This window comes from Myripristis murdjan, chromosome 7 (genome assembly GCF_902150065.1).
Source record: "Myripristis murdjan chromosome 7, fMyrMur1.1, whole genome shotgun sequence".
Lineage (NCBI taxonomy): Eukaryota > Metazoa > Chordata > Actinopteri > Holocentriformes > Holocentridae > Myripristis > Myripristis murdjan.
In genome coordinates this window covers 29983608-30005793 of record NC_043986.1, presented here as the reverse complement: position 1 = coordinate 30005793, position 22186 = coordinate 29983608, and the positions used below count along the sequence as shown (strand labels likewise).

At 40.8% G+C, this 22186-nt stretch overlaps 1 protein-coding gene across 1 annotated transcript in view; it reads left to right on the top strand.

Moving 5' to 3' along the window:
• chchd6a (coiled-coil-helix-coiled-coil-helix domain containing 6a) overlaps positions 1–22186 on the top strand; it is a 100659-nt gene that overhangs the window by 62822 nt on the left and 15651 nt on the right. The window contains exon 7 of the mRNA XM_030056163.1: positions 8655–8790. Within this exon, the coding sequence (XP_029912023.1) occupies positions 8655–8790 (136 nt within the window). The remainder of the gene's footprint in view (positions 1–8654; positions 8791–22186) is intronic.

The following is a 22186-nucleotide window of genomic DNA, read 5'->3' as shown; positions in this document are numbered from 1 at the left end:
TGTGTGGCTCGTTCAAGTTGAACCGGGTTAAATTTCAAATGTGCGCGTTATGCACCAGGGCACTCACAGCTCTCTCTCTCTCTCTTTTTTTTTTTCAACCAATAGATAGGGTCTGCTCTAATTACCCCTGGGGCTCTTTGAGGAGAGTGTGCTCTATGTAGCAACCTGGCTTGGATGGGTAGAGAAAAAAAGGGTTACAGCTGGTATGTCACTGACTTTATTAAAAGGGCTCCTCCTTGCAATAACTACGAATTAGATGCCACATCTCTATATACCTAATTTACAGAATTACATGAAACTTGTAATATTTTGAGACCATGTGCGAAATTTCTTAGTTGAGGGGGATTACGCATTTAACTGATGAAACATCAAAACAAAACTCAACATGGAGGACGACTATATAACAAAACAATGCATAAATAGTAAATAGCCCGGTTCCCGACCTGTGAATCTTACATTCACTTAAAAAAATTTCCCAAACTAACTGCGCCAATCAGCTATCAGCTTATCAACTCACCATGCTGGAAAGGACCTCAGTCTGTTCGTTAGAATTAGCCCGAGTTCACGCTTTCATTGGCTTTTTGGCAAATATAGAGTCTTGCGTTTGTTATGACCGCTTTCACTAAAAAATTGACTTGGCATAAACATCACAAAGTGTCAACTGTGGACTGGCTGGAGCAGCTGCCGTGTTGAAGGAAAACTACGTCACAGCAAATGGACGCGTCAATCCCTAGTGATTGGTTAGCGGGATTTAAATCCCTCCGCCTACAGAAATTGGCTAATATGGGGGCAATTTCAGACTGAATAATAGATTGGAAATGGAATGGTCATTCAGTCTGAATATCAGGCTATAAAGGAAGTGGCATGAATTGAAATTGGAACCTAAAAGTAAAAGTCGACATTTGAGAAATATACTGCATCAGATTTGTTGGGGAGTAAAGAATGAAAGAAAGAAATGGTGCGTGTGGAGGGATGAACAGAAATGAGAGGATAAATACAGAAATGAAAGGATGTTCTTGAGGAGTAATATATAGGACATGCAGGTGGATGAAGGAGGATGGAGGGAGATAATGGGGGATAGATTGAGATGGATGTCCTTCAAGAAGTAAAAAGATCTTAGGCGCAATATGTAGGACATACAGGTGTGGGATGAATGGTGCGGGAGGCATACGAGTGACTTGGATGGAGGAAGAGAGAACATGACTCACATTAAAGAGGAAAAAAGGCACTTTCCAGCGCTCAGGAATACACAGGATTCACAGGGATGTAAGGAAAAGTAGAGGATGGACTTGAATGGAGGGATTAATTGAGAAGGAGAAGGGATAAAGGAAGTTGAATTGGAGATCTGATGTGCACAGAGTATATAAGAGGAAATACAGGCAGTGTTATTTTGTCAGCAAATTTTGGGGTGAAAAATAGTGGTTTTCTTGATGATGACAAAAAGATGATGTTAGTGAGTACCTCTTTGAAAAAAAAAAAAATAATAAAATGAAATATTTTCTTTATTTTACTCCCAATGAAAAATAGCGGCACAAAAATGTCAGAGGTAGACTAATACAGATGTACAAATAAACCTAAATATGTTGTCTCGTCTAGTCGCATTGGTGTAAACTGGCAGGTTTCAGATTTTTTTTTTTTGAGAATTGAGTTTTTTCAACTCGTCTTGTCATGAATCTTTGGTGTAAACTCACCATTAATGCACACAACTCTAACAATCACATTAATAAAGAGGAGACCATGTCCTAGTGTTGATATGAGCTTTAATGTCGCCATGCTTGAGGCACAGTTTATCCTTTGTATGGTTTCAGGTTTACAGTTAATAAAGTGAAGAAAAAATACTACATCTTAAAGCAAGCAAGCGGACCAGCCAGAGCAATAAGCCAAGGAAGCTCAGAAAATGCAACAGTATCCAATTTGACTAAAATGACCGAGCATAATGTAAAATAAATGACTAAAATCTGACTTCAAAAATATTTCGAGTTATGTCTAAGACTCAAACTTAAATTCAAATACCTGTCAAAATTAACTCTGGATACAGGTGAGGTATGAGAGGTGTATTCCAGGCAGTGGAAGATAGGGAATTCATTCAATTCTGTGGCCCGTAGAAGTGTCACAATTTTGATTCTAAATCGAAAATCCATTGGAATGAGCATTCAATTTCGGCCTTCGAAATCTGAAGCAGGGTTGTGATTCTCCCAGTATTTTTTTCTCTCCACCCCTTTTTTGCCTGCTGACAGGGAGGAAAACACAGAGTCTTTGCCTGTGTGTCTCCCCTTCTCCAGTACTCTGGCTCAAGTGAAAAACCAATGCGGGTAAATGGCAGCAGTGACACACTCTTAATGAAGAATAGTCAGTGTGGTAGATTAAAAAAAAAAAAAAAAGGTGATTATATCACACTTGATACCATGTGGCCAGTCTTTATAAACCTTACAAAGTGAAAGTAAAATTGAATCTTTGAAAAAAGTGACGCTCTTAATGGGGAAGTCAGGGGAATGTCATGGATTTTGCAAATGGGTCACTACACAGAAATATACCAGAATCTATTTTGCAACTGCACTTATCCACTGAATGTGCTAAAACGTGTTTCTCTAGATTTTTCTCTCCTCCACTGTAAGTATAACTTTAGTGGAGACCAGACTGTTTACCCCTTCAAAAACTTTTTCTGAGCTGCGAAAGAGCATGAACAAACCAGGGCCGAATAACATCTTTGGGTGTCGGGAGAACTTCGACTTAGTTATGCATGAAAAAGTCAGCAAGTCCACAATGCGGCGCCTGAAGAAAATATCTTGAGCAATAAAGGGTAGACAGAGGAGTGATGAAAGGCAGATGGTTGCTTTGGTCTGCCTCCTCTTCTTGTTTTGTTGAAAGACAGAGGTCCGAGTAGCAGTGCATAGAGGACCCCCTCCCTCACCCCGAACGCTTTCTGGTTGCATGTAAGACAGGAATAAAGAGAGACGGGGGAGGAGTGAAGTGGTGCGGTGGGGGTGGAGGAGGGGGAGGGAGGAAAGGAGGATGTGTGCCCTCAGTCAATTGAAAAGCTGTCAGGGTGCAGGTGCCTACAAGCTACAAGCAGGAGATAAGAAGCAACTCTGTCTCGCTCCACTTTCTTTTTCACCTCTCCCACCTCTCTCTCTCTCTCTCTCTCTCTCTCTCTCTCCCTCTCTCCCCCTCCCTCCACCACTCCAGTATTAATCAAACCAGTAATGGTAATCTACTGCGTTTAGGAATTCCAACCCTCTAACATGTCAGATGCCATTTACAGCCTCCACAGATAAGCTTGGCCTGGTTTGCCGTGCAGTCGACACATCAGGGCTGCGGACGGTGAATGAGATTCACCCCCTACCTCTTTCTCTTTCTTTACACCAGCTTTTACTGTCCAAGGACCCACAGCAGCTGTGTTTCCATCAAATTTGAAGCATTTTTTTTTCTGTCTGCTGGGTTGAATTGAATAAGTAAGCTTCCTGAATGCATAACTATGTGGAATGTAGCTACATAAAAAAAAACATCTGTCTTAAAAGGTGAAAGTCGTGAGGATTGTTGAGCATAGGACAAGCTGTTGTGGGCTAGAATGCATTCAAGTGAGACAGGTGCCGTCTACACAGGAGAGGCACTTGTGACTGTCGTCCACTGACATGGAGCTATTTTGAGTTGATCATGCTGTTTTCATCGTGATGCATACATCAAATTGCCTTCCACTGCTGTTAACTGCATAACTTCTTTCTTTTCAACTAGAAAAAAAGCACTCAGTAGAGTGTATACGGCAAGATATGCCAGCTCTTCATGTTGGATGTTCACCAAAAGTTAATCACGCCCCCCTGCCACGCCCCACTTTGCCCAATCAGCGTGAAAAAACTTAGCAGTTCTTCCTTGGCCCATGATCAACCGTTCCACCAAGTTTCATGATAACTCTTTTGCCCCTTTTCCACCAAAAAGAACCTGGTGCTAGTTCGGTGCTGGTGCTAGAGCCGGTGCTTAACTGGTTCCAACAAAGAACCGGTTTGCTTTTCCACCAACCAAGAGCCAAGCGGAGCCAAGTCAGAGCCATGTCAGCGGAAAACGTGATGACGTGGGTGTGCGAGACGCTCGCTCGGAATCACAATAACAAACATGGACGACAAATGGACGTAGCGATGCAAATACTGCTTGTGTCTTTACAAGCCTACTTTGCAATCCAGAGGTGAAAAACGCAATTATTGCTGGCCAACCGTCATATTCGCGGCCGGAACGAATGACGACTATGTTTAGCTATACGTTTATGGCGCTTGCTGTTCCCGTTTGGGTCTGTAACCCCACCCACCAATGACGTGGTGGGTTGCATCATTGGTTCTTTCTCTGGCCCCTGTTTAGCCCCTGCTTGAAGTTGGTGCTTGCCTGGAACCAGTTTGGAACCAGTTTGGCCGGTGCTTGGGCGGTGGAAAACCAAAGAACTGGTGCTAAGTCAGGCACCGGCTCCGAACCAGCCCTGGAACCGCCTTGGTGGAAAAGGGGTATTTGAGATATCTGTTAACAAACAAACAAACAACCAAACAAACAGATGGAAAAGGGTAAGCCTTTCTAATTTGATATTTCATAATTTGGGTTTCTTCTATTTCAGCTGGAAGTGCTAATTCCAGGAATAATTTTGTCTGGGAAAATGATGCGAGTGCAGATTGAATTTTGCAATCTTATCGGCCTGCGTGGCTGGTGGAAGAAAAAGTTAGTGTTTATTCAATACGCTGGCTGTCACGTTCTGTAAGGAGCGCATGCCTGTCAGCAGCTCTTTGAGATAAAACTCATCAGGATGTTGCAGCTCAAACATTCTGTGTGTCCAGTCTGTTGAAACGTTGTTCATTTTCACAAATACTGTTAAGAATAAACAATTTTGCGTGTTTAGATGTGATGCTAAAAGAGCAGTTACACATTAAGGTGTTTTCATGAACACTTTTATTCAATGTAGGTGTAGTGACTGTGGAGGGAATGGCCATCCTCGATGGGAATTGAACTTCTAACCGATGGTGTTAGTGTCACGCTCTACCCATGAAGCTACACAACCCAGAATGACGAGATCAAAACACATGAAAACTACCGTATTCACATGCATCACTACATTCTGATGCTGTTTTGTGTTTTTAGGGCGTAACTCAGTCTGAATTCAGCTAAAAATGTCCCCTTTTACTTTTAGGTTCCAATTTCAATTCATTCCACTTCCTTTAGAGCCTGGTATTCAGACTAACTTTTTTTTTTGTTGGTGAATTTGCCAAACACAATCTACATAGAGAGCAGCTGCAGCTACAATGGAGTTTAATGGGAGAGAAAAAATGTGCTCTCTCTGTTCATTGCTGGTTTTCTCCCAAAGTACATGTTTCTGTTTTTGCCTTTTCATTAATTTATTAATTTATTTATTATTTATGTATTTACTTTTTTTTTTTTTTTTGACTAGTTAACTGTGAAACAACAAAAATACCACATCCAAACAACAGAATGACTGTGTGTGCAGCTTTACATCAAAGAGAAAATATCTCGATGTCTTCTGTTTCATTGTATATACTTTCCCTATAATTCAACAGGACATGTTTGTTATCTTTGGAAAGCTTACACTCTCTGCTAGAATTTCAAATAAAGTCCTTCGAACAACGCTCAGCCACGCAGCATGCGTTCATAATGACAAACTCACTGATCGCACTGGCAGAGAGGTTAAAAGCAGTTTAAGACTTAAATTTAGTTCCGATGTTTTAAGATGTGGCTGGTGCAGAAATCAACCCACTATACTTTTTTTTTTTTTTTTAATTGCAATTGTTTTTCACTTGCACTATGTTGTAACTGATGATATTTGCAGACATCATGGCGCTGAATTTGTATTGCTGGTCATCAGGTCAGTGACAGTAACGTGTCCTCGTTCTTCCTGAGAGCTGAGTTTTAACAAGATTTTCAAATTGCTCCCACAAAACAACATGGAGATATTACTGCGTTTTAGTTGAACAGATATAAATAAAAAGGCATGTAAGACAAACATTGCTTTGTATGTATAGGCAAAGCTATTAAGGACACCCCCCCCCCCCCCCCCCCCCCCCCCAAAAAAAAAAAAAAAAAAAAAACACAAACTCACAGAGAGGCATGGTTTAGAGGCGATAAAAGCATCTTCCTTATCTGTCTCATAGCTTTAGCAGCACAGGCTTTTTGTAGTTGTTGTGTTTTGCGTCTTTTCCATTTTCCAATTTCTCCCCTTTCATTTCTCTCCGTGTCTTTGTCTCCGTAAGCCGGTCTGCGTGGTTCAGAAGTCTGAGGCCTCTTTGTTCCGCGCGCCTCCGCCTTCGCTGCCGGAGATTAAAAATAATGGGCAGCGTCATTAATTAAGCAACTAATCTCACTGTGTGTTTTGTCATATTTACCGCTCACAGATGCGCAAGAAAACTCCCCCAAATTGACTGCTCCCACACACACACACACACACAATAGCTCCGCACACACATTAAAAACCTTACACAGGACACATGCCACAACAGGCAGTCAGACAGGCTGCTTTACCTCATTCCAGCTGAAAAGCCAGGGCCCCTCGCTCTTTCTGCCTCTCTCTCTCTTTTTTCTTTTTTTTTTTTTTTTGTGTGTGTAAGCGGCTCAGTTAATATTTCTGATTTAAGACCTCACCTTCAATTTGGCGTAGCGTTCGGACGGAGCTTTAGCTTTGCCGCGGCTGAACCAATTTTCTGCTTCAAGCCCCTTTAATAAACCACGCGGCGCTATCAGGAGGCTTTGGCTTCCGTGATGAAGGCCGTTTATTTCAAATTAAAGGAGAGTTCCTTATCTTAGCCGGGCCTCAAAGAGAGAGAGGGAGAAAGATGGGGCACTTTGGTGTCGTCCTCTCTATGTTGTTAATGTGATGAAAGAAACGAAGGCGGCTGGGGGGGGGGGGGTGGAAGAGAGAAACAGAGTTAGCGAGAAGACAGACAAAAAATGAGAAAAAAGAGAGATGAAACAGAGGAGATTAGCTATTGGAGGTGGTGTGGGAGAACAGAGTGATCTGATAGGCCGTCAGCTCTTTAAAACAGCCGTGTGATAGAACACCGATGGAAGTGTGGTTTCTTCCCTTTCTCATCTTTTTATCTCTTATCCTCCCTGATTTTTTTGTTCTCTCTCTCTCCCTCTGTCTATGTTCATTTTCCTCTTTAACCCCCATAACCCACGCCCAGATAAAACCAGCCGTTGCATCCGTGTTACTAATAGGGTGTGTGCGTGCATGTGTGGGCCCACGCGCCAGGCCGTTGGATGTGTTGTAATTGAAACGCCGGGGTCGGCTCTCCTCTGTGAATCAAAGTCGAGAAGAGCCTTTAATTTGGCTTTCAATTAAACTCGGTGTTAAACGCTCCTCAGAGAGACAGAGTGTGTGTGCAAGGGAGCACGGGGCAGTGGAGATCGAAGTGTTGGCGTGTATTGAGGTGTGCGCGTGCGCGGGCTGCTCCTGCGTTCATTCATTTACAAACATGCGAGGGGTGGTTTTCTGTGTGCATTCATATGTTCCTGCGTAGGAGTGTGTTGCTTGTCTCTGCCTCTGTCAATCAGAATCCATTACGGCGTGCAGCCTGGCAGTGAGCCTGTCATAGTTACTGGTGAAAGAGATAGACAGGCACGGGCCAATTACACTACAAACCACCTATCATATTAAACACACTTAATCCAATCTCTCCAAGCGTGTTTTTCTGCCTTATTCGATCCAATCAAACCTACTTCACTTCATTAAATGTGATTTACAACTAATTGCGTGAGTTGTAGTGAAGCATGTTCAATGCACACTATAGCTTATGCTAAACGTGTTGCAGTGTCTGGGATTGTTTTGATCATCTTTTTCTCGCCTGTTTTAATCAAACCGCTGCGTGCCGGTGGATTGGTTGGGAGTTTAAGGCAGTTTGCAGTGCAGAGTTCGTTGGTGTGTTCGTTTATATCTGCACTGGTTTTTCATGTTCATGCTTCCTTATTTTGAGCCAACTGCATGCAAGAATGGGAACAGTGGTAGTTAAGGGTTAGAGACTGGACTTATTCATGTTCTCATGTCAGTGGTAGCTGTCAGCCTGGGTGTTAGCCATTTCCCACTTGCGAAGCAATAGGAAACGCTGTTTTATTAATGCTTGATCACATCAGTTGTTCCTTTTCAACTCTCTCCAGGTATGGCAGTAGCAGGTATGACCGCTGCAGTAGTACTTTTGACAACAGCACAAAGCAAAAACCAAACCAAGAAACGAGCATTTCAAGCCAAAGAAACATGTGAAACTTTGATCAAAATCAGCAGGCTTTTCTTTTTTTACCCCAATTTTTGAATTTTCTCTTTTTATTTTTAATTAGGATGTGTTACGTATAATGGTGAAATGTAGGGTGCCTGGTCTTTTGTGGCAGGTGATGTCACCACCCATTGAGTACAACAGGCACCCTACTTTTCAGCATAACACAGATTTGGGTTTGGGTTTAGTTTCTCTTTAATGAGGGCTCTGATCTCTAGGGTTACATCCTCTGTTTCAGTCTCTCTCTACCTTGTTGTCCAGAGCTGGCCTGAAATTGCCCAAATTGCAATGTTTCAAAAAGAAAGCAGGCTCCAGACATTCCTAACATGTTTTTTTTCCCCCTTTCCTTCCTTCTCCTCCTTTTCATCCTCCCCTTGATTTTTATCTCGCTCCCTTTCTCTGCAGGCCTCGCAATACAGAGCCGGTGTGTCCTGGTCTGCAGGCTCAGATTTTATCCTGTTATAGGGAGAACAGATCGGAGACCCTGCGCTGTTCAGACCTGGCCAAAGAGTACATTCAGTGTATCGATGCTGCAAAGAAGGTGAGAGTTGTCTTGTCTCTTTAAGGGGTGAAAGTTGGATTATAAGATGGAATCACTGTGGGGTTATCAGGCCAAAGGAGCAACAGTGTCATCACACATCAAAATTAGAAACACCACTTATCTTGACCCCTTTAGTCCTGGCAGTAGCTTGCAGTATATTAGTCTGTGTATGAACATCCAGTTGTTACTTTGTGAAAAGTTGAGTTTGTTAGGAAATACACAGCTTTTAAAATAGCCTATAACAAGTGATCAAAGGTATTTATGCCGAGTTGTGACTTAACGCCAGCTGGCTACTTTTTACTGCATAGTAATAGAGAGATTGCAAGAAAATACAAAACATGTATTGGACTTCATATTCAACCCTAGAGAAGGACAGATTTGAGGGTGTTTGGGACAAAATAATGCATTTTGAGTGGTGGCTTTTGAAGTTTTCCGTGGAGAAATGTGTTGTCATTCTCAGTGCAGCAGACTGTCTGATGTAAAAGAAAGAAATCCAATTTTTCTCATGTTATCAAAATTATTCTGGTGAAGGTTTATGAACCAAAAAAAGGGAAAGGAAAAAAAAAAATACGATGCGCATTTTGAGTGCTGTCACTTTAAGTTTTACATGGGGAAAAGCTTGTCATTAGAAATAGCTTTCACAGTGAATGTCTGATGTAAAAGTAAGAAATCCAAGTTCTCCAGTTCTACCAAACTTGTTTTTCTACTTTCAATGCTGAAAAAATGACACCTTTTCAAAGCTGAACACAGTTCTCGTCACAATAAGATAAAGTCTTCAACTTTGGTTCAACTTGTCACTTCATCCCACACCATCTTGGGTCTAATTTTAGGTAGTTTACAGGCACAAAATAATTTAGAGCAAGCAATGAAAAAGCAGGTTGTCATCTAACAACAAAGACGAGGAAAAGTGAATGTCAAACTAGATGTTTTGTTGTTCAACATGCCAGTAATTACCATTATTACTATTTTCAGAATGTCTCTATGCACTCAGGTTAAGCAAATTAAGAGCCCTGCCAATCATTCGTGATGGGTTTTGTAAGTTTACATGGATTCAGCACAAACTAACTTCAGTGATGCACAAATATGAATTTCTGGGTGTGACACGCTCGTGATTTCAAGTAAAGAGAGAGCATCGTCCAAACAAACCTCACAGTAAGATTTTTTTCTGCAGTCCCATAATTAGAATTCAAGGAGCCTGTGAAAGCAAAATGCTTGCACTGTAGAACACACTATGACTGTAAATATGATGATTTAATTTAAGGGCCTGTTTAAAACTTTCTCCTCCACGTTCATTTGCATTAAAGGGAATTTTTATGTCCAGCCTTAGTGCGTTAACTCAGCCTTAAATCACTTCGAAGAGGAGTCATGTCCTAACCTAATTTAAACATTGCATTCTTTCCAACTTCTCATTTCTTATTTGAAAGGCTGTCTTCTAATACATCTTCCAAAGATAACTTTTAAGGTTAGTTTAGGTTTCCCCCATCTTTTTTCCCTTCCATCCCAGCAGTCACACTCTCATGATGAAGAGGTGAAGCTGTCTTATTCTGATAAAATATGACATTTTTATGTTGAGGTCTACTTGGTCACCATAGCTTTCATCCTCTGGTGCCATTATATGTTGTAATGATTCCCTGTTGATACAGTATGACTTATAGTAGTGTGAATCTGAGAAGTGCAGTGCCACAGTGATGTTAAACCTTGCTAATTGTACAGTTTCATGTTCCTGTACAGACCTGATTGGGTCTGTCATGTTCAGCTCTGTGGGTACTCCAGACAAAGCAGAAGAGTATAAATAGATGCTGGTGAAGCAGCAAACATCATGGACTTTAATCAGGAAGATTGAATCATATACAGATATTCATACAGTTTAATGAAAGCTAAAGTCTGGGAAGAAAGTTGAAGCGAATTCTGTTGTGTTATTGTGGCTTTCCATAGATTTTTCTTCCATTTGAGCGTATTCTCATGTAACATCTGAGCTCACTCTATGGCATACCAGTGAGCAATCAGCACAGGTTAAGGACTACTGACTGTGAGATCTAACCTTTTTCTGTTGGGCTGTTCCTCCTGTCTCTACAGCAGAGGTATTCAGATGGTGTGTCCAGCACACTGACTCAAACAAGGTCAAGTGTGCCGTGGAATTTTGAGATTCCCCGTGCACTTTACTTGTAGTGTGACTTAACTCGTTTCTGCACATAAAAGGTCGAGCAAACCCAGCTTCACTTTGTGTGTAAATATGTCAAGCCGGGACAGAAGGTGGGCTCTGAGCCAGCCCACCACCAAGAGGATAAACTGTAATAACTCCCAACGTAACCCTGTATGTTTTCAGTGTAAATTAAAGCCTCAGTAGATATAAATACCATGGTGACCATGGTAACCACCTCATGTCCATGACTAACTTTCTGTCACCTGCGCATCAGGTGCATGTGGAAGTTGGGCGAAGTAAGATGCTACATGAGCTAAATGAGGATCATAAAAAAATCAAAGCTCAGCTAATGGAGGCTTTGTTTCAGTTTAAGCAGGCAAAAGTCAACAAAATGAAACTATAGCACAAAAATATTCATCCATGTAAAATTTATTTTCATTTAGGCTAAAACGTGGATAAAGAGGTAATTTGTCAAAGCAGTCACTAAGCAGTCTGTTGTGGCTGACTAACACTAGTAGTTGTTGCTGATGATCACTTTCTTGATAAAGTTTTGGTATATTATAACATATTAATGTATTGCATATGTTACAAGATTATACTGAGCGTGCTTCTCTTGTCATACATCTTTTTATTGTCATCTTATTTTTTTCTTTTCCTCTTTTCTCTCTTCTTGTTTTTAATCTCAGTATACATATTAATATAATCTACAGTATGTGTTTATATATGTGTGAGACTCATTGTCAAGGAACCTGTTTTATTATCTAATGGTCTTTACTCTCAATAAGATTGAGAAGAAGGTTAATCAAGTTTCCCCACCACTTCATTCACTCAGCAAAATCCAGCCTTTTTAAATTTACCTTTCACCATTTCTCCTGCTGTGTCATTCTGAAGCAGAGAACATTTCCTCGAATTTGCCGATCAATGCAGCATTTTTGAGTTACAAATTCTTGGAGAGAAAACAAGACGAGGAGGAGTTGGGGAGAAGCAATGGAGGCTGGTGGTCGGGAAGTTTGTGCAGCAGGGGGTGTGTGAAGGTGTAGCTGGTCATCAGGCAGTCGAGCCACGTTCTGTTGTGCTCCACGTTGCTCTCTGCTCCGCTCTCCTCTGCTTTGCTCAGGGGCACTGAGGCCTCCCCTGCCATGCACCGATACTGCATGTGCTAATCAGCTCACTGAAACTCCATCCCTCTCCTCTGCTATAACTAATGGTGTTTGTGTATGTGTTTGTGGGTTGATTATGTCTGTACACATTCATATACACAGACAGAGCATTCGCGAAATAGTGTGTGTCCGCACATTCACAGTTGGGGTTAGGGAAAGAATGTGCTCAATGATTAAGGTTTGTTTAGCCTTAGGTTTAGGTTGTAATTAGAATTGGGATCAGGTTTAGGTTATGGTTTATCATTCGGGAATAAATGTCAACAGGGGTCCTCACATTTATAATAATGTTCCTATGGTGCATGTGTGTGTGTGTGTGTGTATGGTTTATCCATGTGTGTACATCTTAGTGTGTGTTTGTAGGAGTCTGCGCAACTCCCTCGCCAGCATGAAAGTTTCTTCCTCATATTAGCTGGTGTGAGATAACAAGGACTGAAGCAAGAACCCTTTGAAGACTGTCTTTAAAAGAGCACAGCAGATCGTACACCACAATGTGTTGGGGTGTGTGTGTGTGTGTGTGTGCAGCACAGCCTGCTATATTGTAGTTGGGTATAACCTACATCAAGGTCTTCCGTCTTGATTAGCCCCCGAGGCATCTCTGTGACTTTCACCCTGTCAATTTGAGAGTTCACAAAGTTCTTCCTCCGTTTTGTGCCTTTAACAGTTGTCACAGCTAGTTTGCTTATCACTGACTCACTGACAACTTATTTCTGGATGTGTATATATATTATATTATATCTTCCTATTAGAGAGGCTAATGTGCTGTAAAATAGAGCCATATTTTTTTCAGGATGCCAAAAGACTTTAATACTCATTGGTGAAGAACGTTGTAACACATCATGGCATCATATTAAAAGACAAAATAAAACGGAGACTGTAAGTCCTTTGAAAATCTTAAAATGTCTGAAATTCAGTTTTACTTTTATTAGGCTTTTGAAGTCATAAAATAGTCTGAATTTGATTTTTTGAGGTCTCAATTTTAACATTTTCCTGATTTTTATTTATCCATTATTTATTTTTTGTCAAAAAGAATCCATTTTTTTCTGCATCAGAGTCAACATTCTTGACATTATAAAACTCTCTGCCTATTAGAGCTAATACTGCCTTTATACTTCCTTGTCAGACTTAAAAGTGAAGAAAAATCATAAAAAAAATCTGTGTACTTAACTGTCCCAACTTCTGTGGAAAAAAGTAATGAGTGGATTTATCACAGTACCACCTAAGGGACACTTATGATACATATGAAACAAATAATAATAGTTCATAGAATCATTTAGCTAATAACTGACCATATTCCTAAATATATAAATAGGTTGTGATTCTCGGATGTCATATATCCCATTAGTCAGGTCTGATTCAGATCTTTGATATCTGTTCATGCCATTACTACCTCACACCCCTTCATAACTCCATCCTTCCTTCTTTCCCTCCACTCTGCTCTGTGCGAGAAAGCAGAAATGCTGAAAAAAAAAAAAAAAAAATGCTGCACTGATCATCCCCCAGTTGATCTGTTGTTACATGGCTGGCCTATTGCTTTTTTCTCTTTGTGTGTTACTGTGGTACAAACTAGGTACATGGTACAAACTACATAGAATTGGATTAAAAATTAAGATTAAAATTAATACTTCATTGTACCAGAGGCAATGCAAGGCAGCCCGTTATACACACAGTCTTTAATATGGTTTTATTTTTAACCTGCGGAACTCTGATTTTCCCGTCAGTTTTCCCTTAAGTAACTTCAAAGTTAGAACAAACAGTTTTTTGTTGTTGTTTTTTTTTTCATATTGCCATATTGTATCCCAGTGGCTCATCCATATTCTGTATCTGCTGGATGCAGCTTCACTGAAGCTACATCACACTTATATTGAGTGAAATTCTCAAACACAAATGTTGTTTTATGGCTGCAACATTACATCAAATAGAAAATATCTAGATGTCCTGTGCATAATTTTCTACACATTTCCCTGTAATTGTAATCAGCACACAATTGGTATTTTAGTATTTGAAAACCTTGTAAAATAAAGTTCTGTGGGTTTGAAAAAACATCATCCATAATGACAATGACAACCCACCAATGGAAGCAGTGGAGTTTGGAGAGATTAACATTTATCCTTTTACAACAGAGAGCATGCAAGTGACGGCATGGAACTAGAAAAACAAACTTTACATCACAGAGCTTGGCAACTTTTACCTTTCTAATAGCTGATGAGGGAAAGCCACTTTTGACTTTGCTATCCTCCAGTGTGGTTGAAATCACAGGTGACAACTCAATCTCTGCGGCTTGAGGTAATAACGATTGCATGCTCACAAACAACAGAGACATTGCTGGAGTAGCCCCAGTAACACCACAGCCGTGCTCAGTGTGGCTGCAGGCTGTAGGGTAAGAGACACTAAAAGGCAGTTTCCTCTGTAATGCTGATAAGCAAAATAGGTGTGTCAGTAACCAACTAAGTACAAAGTTGCTGTAGTATCCAGATTTTGGGCTTGCCTGGACTGAACAGAAGAAACTAGACTTTCATGCACATGATTTGAATAGAATAGACCTGGATTGCATTTTTAATTGATCTGGCAAAATGTTAGATTCCAATGCTATAAGAAAGCCTCTGAGAAAAATGATGATAGGTTTCTTTGTCTGAGTTTTTAAATGAGTAAAGGAGGGCTTAATTGGGACCAAATCTGGCCGGGCCCGTGTTGTATTTTTTCTGTCTGATAGCAGAGAGCGTGATTTGTTTTGATCAGAATGTCACAGTTGGTCACTGGACAGGCCAGCAGATCATAGACGTTTTCCTGCTGGGTTTACACTGCTGTCTTTATGTGTGTGCTTGTGTGTGTGTGCGGGTGTGTGCGGGATGGTAAATGAGGGGAGGATCCCACAGAGCCTGCAGAGACGGAGCAGACAATCTCAAGTCATTATCCACTGGGAGACTGAGCCTGATGTGGATACTGTGAGATATAACACACTTGCTCACACGCACACACACACAGGCCATGCACTCAGTGGGATTCTGTAGTCATTTGGCTACACTGTCAGATGCACATGCACACACACTGTCTTTTCGCGCAGTGGGATTCCCCAGTCATTTAGCACCGTGCTCAGAGAGAGCCTGATTTTGATGCTGATTGACGTTAGAAGTTTGGCTCATAATGGAAGGCAGGAGAGACAGAAAAACTGAGAGCGGGAGAGAAAAACAGAAAATGGGGAATGAGAGAACATAAAAAAGAGGGAGAGAATCTGAAAGAGAGAAGGTAAGGAGGGAAAAAGAAATTGCGAAACAGGACAGAAAAACAGAGACAGACAAAGTTCAGAGGAAAAGTGACAGGAAGAGAGATTTGGAAAAACCCAGGGAGACGCTGCTTACAGCAGCGTGTCTGATCACAGATGTGTGCTGCGCTACAGCAAGGTCGAGATCTGGCCAGCTGCAAGTTGAAACCTCTGAAACTTTTAATGCTGTTTTTTTCCCCCTTCAGCAAGGCCAAGTATTGATACACACACATTCACACACACATCCAGAGCCCTGATGTGGAGTGCAGACATAGCAGGCTTTGGGTCTAATGCACAGGGAGTTACTCCTAAAGTCCACCTGTCAGACGGGGAGAGTAGAGGGAGGAGAGGGAGAGAGTCAGCACGGGAAGGAAGAAGCGAGCCAAATAGCACCTAACAGAGAGAAGAGGAGGCAGAATCAGTGGTACAAAACATAAAGCAATAAAGTTTGAGTGCTTGAGGAACAACAGAGTGACTGGCAAAGATTTGGACACAGTCTCATTTAGCCTGTGCACCAGGACACCATATCTCTCTGCAATCCAAACTCCTGGTTTCACCACCTCACCCTGCCATCTGAGGGATGGACCTGCTTTTTCACTTTTTCACAAGTGCAGTGAAGTAAGACAATAACCAGCTGATAAGATGTCAGACTTGCCAGCTATCAGACATTTTGTCTTCATGCAATTACCCATTCCATCAAGCCTGATTGACCTTTTCTTCTGGGAAGGTTGTTCTTTGCCACCTTAACTGCCTCATTTATTCCCTCAGTTTTTATTTTATTTTATTTTACTTTCTTCAGCAAATAGAAAAATTTGACCCCATTGGTGCAAGCAAGTGTCCTTGACAGAAGATATAAATAATAATAACATACAACACAGAAGACATTCATTCATTTATTCATTCATTCATGACCCTGGGAGTGTTAAGACATAGTCAGTTCCTAAGCATGCCCATACATTCCAGTCCGTACCTGGATTGTGCAGAGTTGTGTGCGGTGTGGAGAGAAACCATTAGAAACAGAAAAGCCAGCTTAACAAAACTGTGAGATGCTCAGCTGTCATCACCCAAGACCAGTAGCATTATGTCCCCGTGCAGTTAATTCAGTGTGGAGACTAAAAGGATAGAAAAATATTGTTTGTTAGTTCAATAATCCAGCAAGCTTGGCTGGAGTAGCCAGGCAATAGCTCACAGGAACACCCAGAAACAGTAAATGACATAAGATATCAAATTTGCCAGCCATCAGAAGACATTTTGCAAAATTACCCAGTGCATTAAGATAGACATACCTTATCTTCTGAGAAAGGGAATTATTTTCAGCTTTACTTTGCTTTTCTCCTTATTCCTCTTTTCTAAACTGACGCAGCCAGCTGATCTCACCAGTTCATCTTCTTTTGACTCATGAAACCATCTGGTCACAATCCAGCCAGAGTGTTAGATCGTAAGCCACAAAACAGATGGACCAATCAGAGTCCTTTGAGGAACCACCGGTATCACTTAGGTGATGACAACAACGAGAAGCTTCAGTACACTGAATTGAAAAACAGAAACAATGGGACATCAACTCAGATTTTCCTTACAAAAGTGGTAAGAATCATGTACCAACATGCTAGCAATGCTAGCTCGCAAGCTAGCAATATGTTTACTAATATGCTTGCTCAATTTCCCCATCAGTTGCTGGTGTTTGCTTAGCTTTGGTACTCTCATGCTACATCATATGGTTCATATGATTGAAAACGCTAGCTGTGATAGACAGATGGTTGATCCAACCACCTGCCACTTACAGTCATGAACGAAAGTATTGGCACCCCTGGAATTTTTCCAGAACATACACCATTTCTCCCAGAAATGATTGCAATTACAAATGTTTTTGGTATACACATGTTTATTTCATTTATGTGAAAAAAAAGCCAAATTTTACATCATTTTACACAAAACTCAAAAAATGGGCCTGACAAAATTATTGTCTCCTTCAAATTAATATTTGGTTGCACACCCTTTGGAAAAAATAACTGAAACGAATTGCTTCCTATAACCATCAACAAGCTTCTTACACCTCTCAACTGGAATTTTGGACCACTCTTCTTTTGCAAACTGCTCCAGGTCTCTCAGATTTGAAGGGTGCTTTCTTGCAACAGCAATTTTGAGATCTCTCCATAGGTGTCCAGTGGGATTTAGATCCAGACTCATTGTTGGCCACTTCAGAACTCTCCAGCGGTTTGTCTCCAACCATTTCTTGGTGCTTTTTGAGGTATGTTTTGGGTCATTGTCCTGCTGGAACCCCCATAACCTCTGACGCAGACCCAGCTTTCTGACACTAGGCCCTTCATTCCAGCCCAAAATCTTTTGATAGTCTCCAGATTTCCTGATTCCTTGCACATAATCAAGGCACCCAGTGCCAGAGGCAGCAAAACAACCGCAAAACATCTTTGAACCTCCACCATGTTTGACTGTAGGTACTATGTTCTTTTCTTTGTAGGCCTCATTCCGTTTTCTGTAAACAGTGCAATGACGTGCTTTGCCAAAGAGCTCTACCTTAGTCTCATCTGTCCACAAAACGTTCTCCCAGAAGGATTGAGGCTTACTCAGGTACATTTTTGCAAACTCCAGTCAGGCTTTTTTATGTCTCTGTGTCAGCAGTGGGGTTCTCCTCGGTCTCCTGCCATAGCGCTTCATCTCATTCAGATGATGACGTATGGTCCGACACTTTTGCACCCTGAGTCTGCAGGACAGCCTGAATTTGTGTGGAAGTTGACTGAGGATGTTTATCCACCATTCGAACTATCCTGTGTTGCATTCTTTCGTCAATTTTTCTCTTCCATCCATGTCCAGGGAGATTAGCCACAGTTCCATGGGTTATAAACTTCTTGATTATATTGCACACAGTGGACAAAGGAACTTCAAGATCTCTGGAGATGGTCTTTCTTGGCTCTTCTTTCTCTTCTCCATGCTTGGTGTGACACACACAGGCACACAACACAAAGGCTGAGTCAACTTTTATACATTCTAACTGGCTTCAGGGGTGATTTCTATATTGCCAGCACCTGTTACTTGCCACAGGTGAGTTTAAACGAGCATCACATGCTTGAAATAAAATGATTTACCCACAGTTTTAAAAGGGTGCCAATAATTTTGTGATCTCCAGTCTATTTTTGGAGTTTTGTCAAATTAGGCTTTTTTCTTAAGCTTTTTTGTGTTGTTCCAATGCGCATAAAGGAAATAAACATGTGTATACCAAAAACAACTACCCTCGCTGGTGTCGCTTGTCCAAACAGTTTGAATCCAACAATGCCCAGACTTTCTTTCATGGGCACCTTTTTGGCCCTTGCTTGCTTTATAGTGAGTTCAATGTCCCCTTTAGTTGCCCCTTAAAATTTACCATCCCTGTGCTTCGTTAACTAAGCAAAAGTGTTGGACTCCTCAGTCCCTGACAATCATGCCGTTCATAGCTCTAGTAGTGAGTAGGAGGACTTGCTGATGAGCTGTCACATCTGCTGTCCACCACAGGACAATTTACACATTCACTCAAAGAGTTAAGATAGAGCTGTTTTTCTAGGTGTAGCACAATTTGCATATGGACTTCTTCCCTTCACACCTCCCCACTTCTGCGTTTGGTTCACCGTTCAACTGCATTTTCTCATAGTCTTCCCTAAGAAAAACAAGCTGAACCTGTAGGAGTCAAGCTGTATGGGAAGTTGTAGTCCATCTATATGGGTATAGACAGTTTGAAGGGTATTTTAGTTATATTTGTTTGTCATCATGCTGTATACTTGTAATTTTGTGGTAAGGCCTCCTAATTTGGATTTCCGTTTTCCTAAAATGTAAAGGATTGTAGCAGCTAGGAGTGCCTCATGGTTTCAGTGAAGAAAATTAGCAATGCACAGCAGGTATTGGTGGGGAAGACTGAAGGACAAATGCAGAAACTTTTCCACACAAAATAACAAGTATCTGGTGAAGAAAAACAGGTAACAAAAATTTAAAATGTTCAGCTATCCAAGTTGCTGGACTCGTCAGTGCTTGACAACTATAGGATTCAGGCACAACACTGAGTGGGAGGATTCGGTGATTAGATGTCAGTTCCACTGTCCATCGGTAGACACTGCAGAATTTTCTTATTATGATTTAGCTGTTCTTCTGTCTCTGAAAGGCAAAATGATCATCTTTACACTCATCATATTCCACTATTTTTCTCCCTGACTTTCCCCCTAACTCCCCTTATTTTCTGGCATAGTGTTATATTTCACTTTGGTAGTGTGATGTTCATTTTGGTTCTGCACCAAAACCGCCTTTTCTGGCTGGCTTACTTTATCAAATACGGTACAGTTTTTTTTTTCTTTCTGAACTGTAGGTTACAAGTACAATAAGTGAATTTACAAACCAAGTAATGTGAATAAACAACTATTATCAGTTCTTAACTACCCACAGCATCTCTCTAAAACATATCTTTTAAAAGATAAGCATGTCGTAACAATATGAAACATCACTTGAACTTGCCAAGCTGTTGCACTTGTCCACTCAGCACCGCCAAAAGACAAGCTATAAATGAAGGGGCTCGTCTGGCTGGCGCACAGAAATGATTCATTCCCAGCAATGCTACTGCGATCTTTGCACCAGCACGACTTCACTCAAGTCAACAATAAGTACAGATAGAAAATTAACTTCTTGTTTTTACTCTTGTTGGTGTCTTTTATTACTGTGCTGCTTCCGTGTGGCCTCAGGGGGATCAGTGTATATCCAGCCAGACACTGAGTAAAGTTACAGCTGTCTTTCTGATTATTATTACTTTTATAGATAATTTCTATGGAATTTATTTAACAGTGTAAAATGCAGAAGGATAGTACAGATGGGAGAAAGGTCGGATAGTATATGGTGTGCTCCCTGACACATTGTGCATGTTACTGCATTATTTCTCGTCTTAATCCTGTTATCCTGTCAGGATTTTGTAATAAATCACTGTAACTAGTCATGAAACATGACAAATCATTAAACTTGGACTGTGGTTTCTGTTTGACCCGCACTTGTCAAGATTGTGAACGTCATAGTGGAAAATTAATTCAGTTTCCATACCTGATTGTCTTCAACCCTGTCCCACTGTACAAAATGATGCACAAGATATTTTCTATTTGTTGTAGTGCTATAGCCATAAACCAATGATTTTGTTTTTGATCCTAACAAATATGAAACTATACAGCAAAGGAAGAGCCAAAAGTGCTGGGTCTTTTGAGCTATCCAAAGATGTGGAAGTGATGAACACATTGAAATGTCTTTTTTTAGTGGATGGTAGATCCATCTAAATAAGCCTGTTTCAATCAAACTACCCGGGCCGTAGTGCAGGATCCCGTCTCTTGTTTCTGACGTATGAGGCAGCTTAGTGCACAAGTATTATACCCTGTGGGCCGCGCGTCAGTAGATAAGGGGCAACAGAAACCAGTTTCATTAAGTTTTGATAAGTCCATTCTCAAAGGAAAACCCTATCGACAGCACAAACCCTCAAAGGCCTCTGATAATACTGATGATAAACCTGTACGTATTGTCCATCTGAATGTATACCGACTCTTCCAAAGCCAGACAACCAGAGTGGTAGAAAAACTGATATTGATTTTTTTTTTTTTTTTTTTTTTTTTTTGCCATTGGTTTTATTGTTGACTGAAGTGGAGTCATGCTGGTGCAAGGATCACAGCAGCCCGGCTACTCTGCCAGCAGATAAACAACAATATGTACAAATGAACTCTAAAAGCCAAATACAGCCGTTGATACAAATAAAGGGGTGGAGGGTAAAGAAAAAACAAAAACATATAGGCGTACAAAGACTGACAACATCTAGAGACTGATGGGTAGAAGAAATAAAATTCATCAAGTGATGCAGGAAATGCCTCTCTACTTTTGTGTTCTTTGGCATTTTATGGTTGCAGTGCTGCTTCAACAACAGCAGTGCATTTTTTTGTGTTCTTAAAAGTAAGAAAATCTGTCAGTGTGGCGAGATCTTTGTTTCCAGTGTAGCTCAACTTGCTTTAATAGTAAACTGGGCTCAAGTGTCATTTTCTGATATTTGGTGGAGCCATCAGCCTTATTCTTCTGTATATTATTGCTTTTTTCCAGAAATGTCCACAGACTAGCAATGGAAACAGTTGCTGTACCCCACTTTATTGGCAAGTTTTTTAACAGTTTTCAGATAATTAAGATATCAGGACAGTATGAAATGAAATGGAATGAAATGAAACGCAAACTGAGGGTTCCTGTGAAGTAGGGGACCATAAGAATAGTAACAGATTTTCAAGAAATTGGCAAAAATAACCTTGGAGTATATTTGACTTTCCTGCTAGCCTCTGTCATAGGTGAAGACTCTATAGAGTAAAAAAAGAGGGTAGGAATAAAAGCTGGGATAAATTATTACACCAGAAAACAATGTAATAAACCAATGGGGAAAGAGGCTGACAAATAAAGTCTGACATGAAGAGAGAGCGCGCGCGAGAGAGAGAAAAGGCAAATGAGAAATAAAAGGGAAGGCCGTAAGAAAAAATTGTGTGGACACAGAGAAAAATGGATATACAGAAAGAAAAAGAAGGGAGCATTAAAGCATGACAAGAAAGCAAAGCGAAAGAAGAAACTACCAGGCAGATAGAAAGTGAAGGCTAAGATGAAACATTGTCAGGCAGAAGCCAGAGCGCGGTCGAAGCGAGACAAATAACGAAATAGTTTCGAAAAAGAATTTAGAGAAAGGAGAGATTGACCTTGTGATGAGTGCGGATAGAGCGAGGCCAGAGAAACATTACAGAAAAAGAAAAAAAAAAAAAAATAAACAAACTAAAGAGAGAAATGGATGTGGCAGAAAAGGGA